This window comes from Pteropus alecto, unplaced genomic scaffold (assembly GCF_000325575.1).
Source record: "Pteropus alecto unplaced genomic scaffold, ASM32557v1 scaffold20, whole genome shotgun sequence".
Classification (NCBI taxonomy): Eukaryota; Metazoa; Chordata; class Mammalia; order Chiroptera; family Pteropodidae; genus Pteropus; species Pteropus alecto.
In genome coordinates, this window is record NW_006436298.1 from 8,197,026 (window position 1) to 8,210,790 (window position 13,765).

The 13,765-nt window shown below is 35.2% G+C and overlaps 1 protein-coding gene and 1 pseudogene across 3 annotated transcripts in view; one reads left to right on the forward strand and one right to left on the reverse strand.

Moving 5' to 3' along the window:
- The window catches only part of TNPO1 (transportin 1), an 84,721-nt gene that overhangs the window by 33,164 nt on the left and 37,792 nt on the right, over positions 1–13,765 (forward strand). For all 3 annotated transcript variants that reach the window (XM_006913129.3, XM_006913130.3, XM_015590409.2), the window contains exons 3-5: positions 2,518–2,593; positions 6,168–6,317; positions 11,963–12,069. In XM_006913129.3, coding sequence (XP_006913191.1) covers positions 2,518–2,593; positions 6,168–6,317; positions 11,963–12,069 — 333 coding nt within the window. The remainder of the gene's footprint in view (positions 1–2,517; positions 2,594–6,167; positions 6,318–11,962; positions 12,070–13,765) is intronic.
- LOC112480791 lies at positions 9,676–9,794 on the reverse strand (annotated as a pseudogene).

A 13,765-nucleotide genomic window follows, 5' to 3' on the forward strand; every position in this document is an offset into this window, starting at 1 on the left:
TCCGGTCCGCGGGAGGCTGGGGCTCCGGGCCGCCGCCCGAGATCGCGACATGTGCGTCGACGGGGTAGCCACGTCCCCTCCCACCCGCCGTTGACCTGCCGACGGAGTGGAGAGTGTGCGGGCAGGAGCGGCCTGGGTGCCGGCGCAGACCCCCGTCGCCCCGGCCCACAATGCTCCCGGCGTGGCGGGGCATGCAGACAGAGCGAGAGGCCGGCTGGAGGGCGCTGTGTGCGTTCGGAGCTCGCCTGCAGAGCGTCCGGCCAGAAATGGGGTGGAGCTGGCGCGGGTTATGAATTGCGGCGGGGTTGGGCCTGGGGTTACTTCCAGGCCCTTGCCGTAAAAAAAGCTGGAGACCTGTAAGTATGGGGTCTCAGGCCTCACCCTGGGCTGTTGCCGCGAACACCTGTTGCAAAGCTCCCTGGCTCCCAAATGAGATTTTTCTTTTTAAATCTTTTGGCTCGAGACGGCTCAGTTATTCAAGTCTACAGAGTTTGCTGGCGTAGCGGTCCTGTTGCTACGGTTTTCAAGATAGAAATCGTTAAGCAAAACCTCTGCTATGTGTGCTTTCTGTAGTGCCCTAAATTGTGGGCGAATGGAGAATTCTTAATGGATTCAATGAAGGAAACATTCACTCACCTGATCATAAATAGCCCTTTTATCTGTTATTTTAAGACCAAGGAAGTTAATTCTTTAAAAAACTTAAGTCTGCTATTTTTGCAGAAAAGCCTCCTGATTTTTATTGATAATAAGCATCAAAATTACTTAATATGGAATTTGGTAAATAAACTTTTTAGTGTAGTTTGGGCTTAAATTTAAAACTACGAAAATAATTATATAGAATTACGTGAAAAGCGCTGTAAATAAGGTTAGAAGAAAACTGCATTGCTGTAACAAAATTACAATAGCTAAGTACCTAGCTTGGTTAATATAATGCTTATTTAAAATGGGAGGGGGAGCAGATGGTCTGTTTGATTTTTTTTTTTTTTAAGCCATTTCTTTTGAAAACAACTAGTACCAAGGGAAGCAGTTTGAGGGTGTATTGGAGCTTGTATCTGAAACCTTGTTATGGTTCAGTTTTAACTGGTGTTATAGTTCTAAGAGTGATAGAAGGTGATACTAAATGAATTGTAGGTGTCCCGTTATTTCTTAAGTTAGCCCAAAACCGCACTGTAATTTCTTCTGCAGCTCTATCATAATTGCTTGTTTTAGTATGTATTTATTAAGTACCTTTTATGTATCTGGTGCTGTGTTTGGGCTAACAGATTTACAGTTTATTCTGTGTGCCTGGAGCATTGTATACCCTCTCTGAAAGGAACAAGTTAAGTTTCAGCAGGTAGAGGAGAACAGTCTTAAAAATCTGCACTGCTTTATATTTTCAAAGTGCCTAATGATGTTCTTTTGTGTCGCCTTAGAAAATGATGTATTTAATTATTGTTTTTATATAGGCTTGAGCACTTTTTGAAAGACCATTCTAATAATAGTAGGGATAGATAGCTCAAGTTGTAAGAAAGTAAACCTTGTCGGGAAATGTTTATGAAAAATCTATTAACTTATCACCATGCTGTTAGCCTTGGCCATGCACTAAAGAAAGAAATAGCATGTTTTCTTGGTTAAAGAAAGTAGTTGTACCTTGGAATTTTTCTAGATAGTGTATTTTGCTAGTCAGTATACATTCTTTCCACTAAACATTGAGGGTCTTCTAGTATGTAACAGATAAATACAGTGTACTTTGAGTTCGTATCTTGGTTTTATTTATTTATTTTTTAAGTTAAATCCATTGAGTAATATCATTTGAATATTTGTTAAAACAATTAAGGATGTTATTGAAAAGCATATTAGAGGTTAAGAGAGCATGAAGAAAGATCAATTAGAGCATGATGTCACTGTTGTCTGCCAACAATAAAATACCTGCAAATTGTGTCACTGGAAATGTTAGGGTTTGTGGGGTGGTAGAGAATTGTAAAACTGTTACAGTGTCGTAATTTCATAATATTATATTATGTAATAAAATTTGACAGGATTGTGCATAAATGATATTTTATCTTAATTTTTGAACTCTAAACAAATTAGTCTAAAACAGTTTTTTAAGTTAAAAAGCCATTTTGTAAAGTTAAATATCTTTAAACGACTTCATTTCTTAGTGATACTTTTGTTTTTGTCATTAAATACCTTTCTGGTTAGGGTTTTTAAGGTTTAAATTAAATTCTGTTTTGAAAAAACTTTTTGCTATGTTGAGCATGCTGAAGGTGGAACTTGGCTAATGTTGTATCGGATATAATTGATAAAAAAATACTAAATTTACTGTTTCAGCCATAAAGCACCTAAGAGATTTAAACAACCACTAGTATGTTTTTGGAATAGCATATTGATGGTTTTAATAAGATAAACTTATTCTTACTGGGAAAAAAAATACAAGGCTAAAGATACCACAAAAGGGATTCTTAATTTTAGATTAAAAATGCTTAATTTCTTCCTTAGATTACATTGAGAAGTTTCCTTAACTACTGTTTGTTCTAGAAACTGGAACAACTCAATCAATATCCAGATTTTAACAACTACCTGATTTTTGTTCTGACAAAATTAAAATCTGAAGGTAAGTAGGGTCTATTGATAACTACTAAAAGTGTCTTTAGAAGGCCCACGAAAAAACAAGGGAAATACTCATTTCAAAGAATTTCATTTTGTAGTAACCACTTGCTTTACAGAGATGGAATGAGCAGAGACTTGAGGTACTACCACTCTATGCATTTAGATGCTTATTTATAAACATTCAGTTAATTGGGTGTTTTTATAGTAAGTTCTCTGTTCTTTACAGATGAAAAGAGTACTACAAACTCTATTTTAAGATTTTGCTTCAATCCTCGTACATGAATATCATGAAGATTTATTGATTTTAATACACAGGTTGAATGCAGGGTTTACTAATCGAATATACATGTGTTTATAGAAAACAATGGAAAGTTCATATAAACAAAATGAAAAACCATTTATAATTCTTTCACCCAAAGATATGATTGTGCACTATTTTATGTGATTGTGCACTATTTTAAAATTTAGTGGAAAAACAGGATCATTTTATTCATAGACTTATAACTTTTTAAAAAGTTGTTAACAGTATACATGAAACTTTTTCATTAACTATCCTACAACAATTTTAAATTTAAATTGCTTCTGTGGCAATTTAAAGCCTGAAAACTAGTCCAATTTTTAAATGATAACGGTCATTTGTTTCTAATGTACGTAAGTGTCCCACTAGCCTTTATTCATACCACTTCTTTGCCAGGCAGTTTACAGGCTCAGGGGCAATAACAGTGAACAAAATAAACAAGACTCTCTGCCCTCATGGAGTTTACATTGTACTGAGAAGTGTTCTTATAGAGATTTTTGAGTATTGAGTATTCCCTTCTTGTCAGACACAGAAGGCACTCAAATGTTGAATGACTGGCCTCTAAATGAAAACACTCTATGCCCTATTCAGTGATTAGTTTTTCAGAAGCCATAGTGCAGTTAGTAAAAACACTACTTAGAGTTAGGAAACAAATCTTAGACTCTGACCCTCATTTCACCTCTCTTGCTTTTTTCAGCTAATAAAATGCCTGTGTAAAATGCCATCTGTAAGGTTTGAATTTCAAGCTCTAATGGGTTAACAGCTTTAATGTCTAGTAAAATCTTACTAATCTTGAATTCAGATTTTGATGATCCATGTACAGTATAGTGACTTATTTATAATTATTTTCAGATAATTTTCTACATAATTGTAGGGGTTGTAATTTATGATTGAGGGAAGTAATAAAAATTAAAACTTACTAAATTTGGGTTTTAAGAAACTAGAAATTCCATTAGCATATCTTTAAATTCAATTAATATTTCTAGTTTGATATGTATACTTATGATACATTGTTTCTTAATATAGAAAGTTTATTTACTTACGATACATTGTTTCCTAATATAGAAAGTTTATTTTCCCCACATACTATAGTAGTTTGTAATTAATGCCTTTTTTTAAGCATATGTATTTAGATAATGAATTTTTCTGAATTATAATTGTTTTACTTAAATTTTAAGCTTATTTAACAAAGCTGTCTACTCTGTCATGTCCTCATCCTAAATTCCAAATATTAAGATTGCTACAACATTGTACTCTTAAAGCTTTCTTGGAATATAAGGGTATGTCAAGTATTTTTAAAAGCAAACAATTAATATACCAAGAGAGGTTGGGTGTAACTGCATCCAAAAGACCTATTAATTACAAAACCATAAAATGTTAGGGTTTTATTCAGGTTTTCTTGACACTAACTAAAATTTCTTTTTTTTTTTTTCTATTTCTTTTTTCTCTTAGTCACCATCTCTTAAAGGACATTGTAGGATTTTTACATTTGTATTATACAAGATTTCTTCTGTTTACTCATTTATTTGGGATACAAGTTTATTATATCTAGTCTTCTATTAAATAATGGTCATCCATATTAGAAAAGAAACATGAGTAACATCTTAAAATGAATATGCTCACCATTCCTTACGTGTATTTGTTTACACTGAATTGTGGAGTAAAATAGATCTGGAAGAGACCTCACATGAGCGTGTCTAATTCCCTCACATTACAGATGAGCAAATTAAGGCTAGTGAAATAAAGTCTTAGTTTTTTTTAAAGAAGAGGTGGTTAATTGGTGGCTCTTTTAGATGGATTTTGGACAGAGAATGTAGTTTATTTCTAATAAACAGATATATAAGCCATTTAAAATAAAATTACATGACTGAATTATTAAGGTCTAACTTAAGACAAAAAATATTGCTTGAGGAAGTTAAATATTTGGGTATTCATTTATTCTATAGCAATTTTAAACTTTCAAGAGAAGTTTTTTTATTTTCATTTTAAGCTTCCTATTGGAATGGGTTATAATTGAAACCAGAAGTTTTTAAGTGGTGGCAAAACCTCTTAGGTTTTGCTGTAATAGCCTGAGTGTAATTTATATGCAAAGAAAATTTGCTATCTTTTTGCTTTTCCATATGTTTCACCATTGAAGATTGCAATGCCAATCAGACTTTGGGAGCATACTGGAATGAGCCTGAGTATTTTATTTTTTAATAGGTATGTGAAACAGTAGTGCTATAATAGCATATCCTGGTCAGTAAACCAGGTCTTCATGTCTTCCAGCCCTTTGAGGAGGGTGAGACTGCAGTGCCTTAAGTGCAGGCTCTGAGCCAGACTCATGAGGTTGATATTTTGGCTTCCCCACTTAGTAGCCTTGCCTGTCTTTGGCAAAGGCCTCGATTTCTTAACTTGTGCAGTGGGAATAATAATTTCTGTCTCACAAGGTTGTGAGGGTTAAATACAAACTCCTTGGAAGGCACTTAGTAGTGTTTAGTATCTAATAAGCATTCAGATGTTAATTATTACTGATGTTGATGGTGATGCCAATTGATAACTCATCAGTTATATTCTACAGGTATTAAATTGCTTATTTAAAATTCATTAACATCTATGAATCAAACTTTTATAAAATACTATGTTTAAAATACCTCTGGAAAGTTTTAAATTGTTTTACCTTTTTTTTTTTAGCTCAGAGGCAAGTGAAAAATGTATAAATTAACAGCAGTTAGTATGTGAAGTTGATCCCATATATTCTTTGTCCACTTAATTTTTTAATAGGATATTTTTACTGACTAATACTTTCAGATCTCTAATTTGATGTTTATATCAGGTTTCAATAATGCTTGAGTACAGTGGTCATATATAAAGTAAATTAGCTTAAACTAAATCAGTAGTTTTCAACCAGGTGCAGTCATCATGTGTGTTTGCCCTCCCCCACCCAATTTGACATCATCTGGAAACAGTTTTGGTTGTCATAACTTGGAGAGGTGGTACTGGCATTTGTGGCCAGTGATAGTGCAAAACGTCTTAAAATGCACAGCACAACACCCCCACAACAAAGAATTATCTGGCCCAAGATGTCAATAGTGCCAAGGTTGAGAAACCCCGAAGTATATATAAATCATGGAGCTAATCTTTTGAAATTATTATGGTAGGGTTTTTTTCCTGGTAGTAGCAAAATTATTAGAATGTTGCGGTCAATTTTTGAATATAAACATTTTTAAAGTTACTGTTCTTGTTACATTTTGAAATTAAAACTACTTTAAAATTCAACACTATTGTTATTTTATTGCAGATGAACCCACAAGATCATTGAGTGGTCTCATTTTGAAGAATAATGTGAAAGCACATTTTCAGAACTTCCCAAATGGTGTAACAGATTTCATTAAGAGTGAATGTTTAAACAATATTGGTGACTCCTCTCCTCTGATCAGAGCCACTGTAGGTAAGTTATATTATTACAGTTTTGTTTATCTTATTTGTAACTGGATTGTTTTTTTGGTATGACAGACCATTTTTATAGGAATTTGTGTCATCCATTTCATGTTGAATTGTGATGGAAATTTTTCATTGCCACTCTTAAATGCTTTTGATAAAATATATATGTTACAATAAAAGCTTTCATCTATTGAGACCAAGGTTTTTGGTAGCTGCTTAATCAAAGTTGGTTAAAATGGGGCATTAACAAATAAAATTAATTTAGGATTACTGCTTTTTTTTTTTTTTTTTTTGACTTCCTTATTATCTGTCTTCCTTATGTAATACATTGGGTATGATTTCTAGTTTCACTTTCTGAAGGATAGGACCTTAAATTTTTACGATTTTCTCCCGTTTTTAAAATTTGCATTGTTTACACATAATTACAGCAAGTCCTCAAATAATGTCATTTCATTCAACATTGTTTCATCATAACATTGATGAGAGCTGTAGGAACCTAACTTGTCAATTACTCTATGGTAAAATTGGTTTTGTTACATGTCATTTCTGTTAAAGTCTCAGAACCTATCAACAGCATTACAGACTTATTGTACAGCAAGTTTTTAGTTTTTTCAGAGTGTTTGACTTATTTTCAGTAAAGCGACTTTGTATCATCTTATGTAATACTGGGTTAAAATGCTTAATTATAATAACTGGTATAAGCACAACTAACGGTTGGTAAGTACATGTATTACCTGGTGGAAGCAGAAATAGGAAGGTGTGCTCTAGAGTAGCCTGCTAATGGGCAGCATTCAGTATGCCATGGGACTTAAGCAGCTCAATTTTACAGAGATCTGGAAAGTGTCTGTTAATCTGTCAAGTTGGTTAAACGAAAGTCGGTTAACCTTCAAAAAGAGACAATCGTTTTCATTAAAAGTTACTTACTTTTGTATATTTTGTGTCATGGTGGGTTTGAAAAGTACCCATTTCATCTCTTACTTAAAAAGCAGAGACTCTGTGATTACCTTCCAGATATTCACATATTAAACATTGCCATTATTAACGGTGATTTTAAATAGAATAGGTAAAGGGCATTTGTAATTTGAGCAAAGGGACTCCCTAGGTTATTCTTGTGGACCTTCATATACTCCTAATGCTCTACCAAGTTTTGACACTGGTAAAAAGAATGTGTGTGCCTACCTTTTTAAAATGTTTTAACAGTACGTATTGGGAATCTTGCCAAGGAGGTAAAATTGGAAGGACCATATTTCACTGACTGTGGTAATCAAACCATTATATGAATTTAAAATTGTTTCTCCTGTTAAAGAATATGTGGTTGGTTTGTAATTTTAATATTTCACTAAACATCCTTTTATGTGTGTTTATAAACTTCTGGGGCATTTTCCATAGAATTCATATAAGTGTTACTGGGTCAAAGTGTAAAATATTTAAAATTTTAATATGTATGCCGAGGACACCAGTGTTCACTCCCATCTTTATTCTGTACACAGAGTAATATAATTTTTTACTTTTTGCAACTATGTTGGACATTAGAAGATTTTTCAGGAATGGATGAGATTCTCTTGGGCCAGATAAATTTGAATGTCAGTCTATCAACATTTTTTAATGCTTTCCTAGCAAAAATAATGTCACCAATTAGTATACCATGTCGTTTGTTTAGTTTTTATTATTGCTTGTTTGAAGACATGCTTGGTTTCTTTTAGGCAAATCCAGAGCTTTCTTTTTCCCTCAATTCTTCCATATTTTAACTTTGGAAAGGAATAATTGACAAGAAGGAACAGGTCTGTTAGTATTGCTGCTTTCTTATCGTACTAGAAGTCTGTTTACTATAAGGTTATATATTTAAAGTGCTATCAATACATTGACCTTCACCATATAATTTAATTTTTTTAGTGAAGAGTAAATGTTGGCCAACAACTTTTTACCTTTTTTAGCTCTTTACCATTGGGAGCAACCTTCTCAATCTAACAAAAAAATTCAAAGAAAATTTATTCACACAATCAGTGGAATTTGCTATTTAGTAATAATCATTGAGCAGTTACTATATGCCAAGCACACATTTTGTGTGCATATCTCACTGAATTCTCAAAATAACTAAGAAAGCACTTTTTTTTTCATTTTTGCAGATTAGTATTTTGAAGCTTAGAAAACATACTTTGCCTATCAGCGTTTGTACTCTTAATTATGATACTAAAAGGCCTATAATCACCAAGCATATTATGTTACTAATATTAAATTTACTAAGGCCGAGAAAAATATTAACACAAAACTTTGTGTTACAAATTTGTCTTATTTGCATAATCCATTAACTATCTCAACTAAGCTGCACAACACAGTTCAAATAATCCAGTCAAAGTGATATCATCAGTCAACATATGCCACTCAACCTCCAAGATCACCTTGCCAGTGATTCACTTTTGATGCAGTAAGTGAGAAACTGTAGGATTGTGGCCTGTCCACTCTAGAGGGATTGTTGAAAACAGTGAACATATAAGATTGTTCTCCATTTGTGGCTTATCTACTTTCTCCCTACTGTGGTCCATGGCTGTGATCCCAGGTTAAGTCAGAGAGCTGTTCTTAGCTGCTTCTTTTTTATTTTCTAAGTTTATTTATTTTAATTAGATTCAGGTATACAGTACATTGGTTAGACATCTATATAGTTCATAAAATGATCCCCCAATTGCTCCCTCCCTCCCTGACCCTCTACCTAGCCAACATATTAATGCTAATTGCATTCCCTATGCTGTGCTTCCCATCCCTGTGACCATTCATCAGCTACTAATTTGTACTTTAACCATTCACCCCATTCTCCCAGCCCCACCCCCTGTCCATTATCAAATCGTCCACTATATTTGTGAGTCTGTTTTTGATTAGTTTGTTCTTTTTATTCCTTAGATTCTTCATATAAATGAACTCACATAGTGTTTATCTTTCTCCATCTGACTTAAATACCTTCTAGGTCCATCAAAGCAATATCTTTTTCTTTCCCCTTCGTTTTAGTCTATGTGTGTCTTTTAATCTGAAGTCAGGCTCTTATAGGCAACATGTAGGGGTCTTGTTTTTATTTCCATTCATCTACTCTATCTTTTAGTTGGAGCACTTAATTCTTTTCCATTTGAGGTACTTGTTGATAGGAATGTAGTCGTTACCATTCTTTATTCCTGTTTTTGATACATGTTTTTTCTTCTTAAAGAAATCCCTCCAACATTTCCTGTAATACTGGCTTGGTGCTGATAAATTCCTTTAGCTTCTTTTTGTCTGAGAAGCTCTTTATCTGTTTTTCAACTCTAAATCATAGCTTTGCTGAATAAATTATTCTTGGTTGTAGATCCTGGGTCTTCATCCTGTCGAATATTTTCTTTTTAAGCCTACAGTACCTGGGATTCCCAGGTGGTCTTCCATCCAAGTACTAACAAGGCCCGACCTTACTTAGCTTCTGAGACCAAACGGGATTAGGCGTGTTCAGGGTGGCATGGCCATAGACCTGTCGAATATTTTTTGACAAGCCCTTCTGTCCTGCATAGTTTCTTTTTAGAAATCAGCTGCCAGTCTTATGAGTGTTCCCTTACAAGTAACTCTGTTTTTCTCTTGCTGCTTTTAATATTCTTTCTTTGTATTTAACCTTTGGCATTTTAATTATGATGTGTCTTGGTGTGGACCTCTTTGGATCCCTGAGTTTGGGAATTCTCTGCGCTTCTTGAGATTTTATGTCCATTTCCTTCACCAGGTTAGGGAAGTTTTCCATCATTATTTCTTCAAACAGCTGTTCAACATCTTGATTTCCTTCAGTTACACTAATCAGATGGATATTTGGACCCTTAATAGTGTGTCATATGCTCCTTAAATTATTTTTAAAGTCTTGGCATCTCATCTCTTGCCATTCTGATTGGTGTTCTTGGCTTTCCTGTCTTCTAGATTAGATAGATCCTTTTCTTTGTTTATTCCTTTGTTTATTCCTTTTAATATACTTCTCATCTCAGATAATGTATTATGCACTTCAGACTGGTTCCCTTTTATAATTTCCATTTTTATTTTTTTTATCTCTTTGTTGAAGTTCTCACTGAAGTTCTCTACACTTCCCAAAAGTTCAGTGAGCATTTTTATAACCAGTGTTTTGAACTCTCTATCTGTTAAGTTACTTGACTGCATTATATCTGGATCTCTGTTCTGTTCTCATTTGGTTTCTGTGTCTTTGGTTTGTCTTCCCATTTTGGCTGCCTTTCCGTGTCTGTTTCTGTGTACTAAGCAAAGCTCCTAAGTCTCCCGGTCTTATTAGTGTGGATTTGTGAAGTAGGAGTCCAGTGGCACAGTCCTGAGAGGGGTTCAGCTGCAGGCCAAATTTAGCCCAAGCCTCTGCCCCTCCAAGACCACTTGTTAAGATTCAGCAAGCAATCCACAGACGCTGTGCTTATAATTGCCTGAAAAAGCCACACCAGAAACCGAAGCCAGCTCCCTCCAGTGTGAGTCTTGGTGCTGCTCATCAAGTAGCACTTGACTGTCTGAGGATATGCTTGGGTGGGGCCATGAGTTGGGGGAGGCAGGATTTCAGGGAATCTTCTGGGTGGAGTGACCTCTGTTATCCAGTTTGAGGACTTCAGGGCTATGGTGGCGCTGTGTCTGGCGCAGTGGTGCCGGGGAGGGCTCAACGGGGGAACAGTGGAGATACAGCAGGCACTTCTGTACCCTTCGAGTCTCGCTTCGGCCCTCACGTTTAACGGTGTCTCCTTGTAAGTCCCTGGTGCTCAGAGTAAATAGTCCGTCACTGTGAAAATCCGCTCGTGGATGCAGCCCTTTTAAGAGGCTGCTGCCACTGCCACAGCCTCGGTCTCAGCAGCTTGGGACCAGGCAGCCCCGCTTCCTGGCCCCGTCCTCCCTTCTGCCATTGCAGGATTTCTTGGATTTCTACCTAGTTGTATGGCTTGTTCCTCTAGATCCCAGGCGATTTTTCCTTGCTGCAGCTCCTTGTGTCAGTCACAACTTTGATTTGGTTGCCAGATGGATGAATAGAGCCTCTATCGTCTACACCATTTTTTTTTTCTCCTTAGGGAAGTTTTCTTATCTTAGATAAATCACGTCTTCTACTAAAAAAAGTAAAGTTATCTTTCCTCCAACTCCATTCCCGCGTCTCTTAGTCAGTTGGAGTCTGCAGCTCCTCCTCAGCCTCCCTGGGGCCATGGAGCAGCTGGCAAAAGGCGGCCCTGTTCTTAGCTTCTTGATATGTTTTTGTTTGAACCTAATAGAGTCCTCATCACTCAGTGGTAAATGCTGCCAACATTTCGGTATATTTTCTTTTTACTCTTTTATATGTAATTTCTATAAAATAGGAGTAATTCTAATTAGTAGAACTATTCTTGGTATTGTTGGAAAAGAGCAAGTTGAAGCCTGTACAGATATTTATTAAAAATAAAGAAGAGGGTAAAGTGTAGGAAAACAAGATTAGAAACAGCTGATTGATGCTATGGTTTTTCCACAGATGTTTTATAGTGATATGGGGGTCCTTGATGAATGTTAACTATTTACATGGTTTGGAAGTCTTAGGCTGATTTGGGATGTGTGTGTGTTGGGGGAGTGGGGAGTTGTGCCTGGTTGTTCACACAGCAATATCTAACATAATACTGTCAGATTTCCTAAAAGTGTGTGTTTTCTTTTAAGGTATTTTGATTACAACCATAGCCTCCAAAGGAGAATTACAGAATTGGCCTGATCTCTTACCAAAACTGTGTGGCCTATTGGATTCTGAAGATTACAACACTTGTGAGGTAAAAGCATTTGCTTTGTATGTAATTTTTTTGTGTTATTATTGTCATATCGTGAATTAGTAACCTTTGAAAAAAAGTTTTTTCTGAAACATATAACTGCAAAACTTAAAAGCCTAAAGTTACCTTTTGTTTACATTAATGATTATTTATATTACTATTTTCTACAAAGACTGTTAAGTTATAAAACCTCTCTACTATATTTCCTACATGGAAACATCTTATATTTTTGTATTTTAAAAGGTTCCTTGGGGGAAGTGGTTCCATAGTGTAGCAATTAGTATGTCTGCTTTACACACAGAAGGTCCTAGGTTCACGCCCCAGTGGAGCCACAGTCCATGATCTACGGCCATGCCTTCCTGAACAAGCCCGATGTCTGATCTTGGAAGCTAAGTAGGGTCAGGCCTGGTTAGTACTTCGATGGGAGACTACCTAGGAAGACCAGGTGCTGTAGGCATTAAAAAAAAAAAGTTTCCTTGGATGTGTATATATGTAATAAACAGAGCTATTGTCAAGCTTAATCAATTGATGTGTGGTAATTTTCAAAGATAGACTTAAATTTACCAAATTCACAGGCTATGAGTACTTTTTCAGCTTCTCTAAATTCTTTTTGTGCCTCTTACAGTATGACATGTTTAAAGTGTGTCTAGTCTGGTTTTAGTCATACGTTAATTGAAATAGCTTTCTGTTTGCCACTGATCAAATCAGTAGCAGCCTTTCTATTTGAAGAGGAGAGAGGGAGTCTCGATTTCTTTTCCTACAATTTCTCACTGATAATGAGTACTTTATCTCATTAGCAGGCTTCTAGTTGGATAGAAATCTGTTTTAAATGGAAACCATTTTAGGTATTTTCACCTAAGGCAGTCGCTCCTCTCCCTGTCATAAAAGAGCAAAGCTGAGAGGCAGGACAGACACAGGAATAACCTTACAGAAAGGAATCAGGTGGTCTTTTAACTTGACAGTTTGTTGCCAGATCTGACTTGGGGAAGCAGATGGACTAAGGAGAAAGGAGAGTTAGCAAAGAAGTCTTTAGAAAAGTCTCTGAAAGGAAAAAAACATTTGTTCTCCTATATACATTGTCCAATAGTGCTTTGGAAATACACTGATAAGATTATAGAAAAACTAAAATAATATTTAGCCATCAGGTTGATTAAAATTTAAATAATGCTTTGGTAAAATGGTAATAACATAAAAGGAGACAAAATTTTAAGCAAATACTTTCCAAAAATAAAAAATTTAAACTGCAACAATCTAAAAATTGCTGAGAAACTACTACCTAAGTCACATTTTAAAGAAACAGTATTCTTAAATTAACTGTGCTATGGAGAATAAGCACCATGGTGCCACTGATGGAGTTATAAACAGTGAAGTAAGGAAGTGGTTGCGGTAACTAAATAGGTTATATATTGTTTATAAGAGCTCTAGTGTTGCCCTTTTGGTGTAGAAATAGCTATAGGAAAAGAGTTGCCAATTTCAATTATTTGTCCTTTTTTTTAACAATTTTGTCACCAATACCCAATGAATAGTTTATGTATGTATAAAATAAGTTTTAATGATAATTAAGACCTCTTCTCATGCTTCAAGAAGAGAGATGATACAATGGTTAAATACGTTTATATGTAAATATATACTTTTACATTCAATTTTAACAAACCAGTACAGTTTAAAAGAGAAAAACTAGCGTTGGCTTAAAATTGGC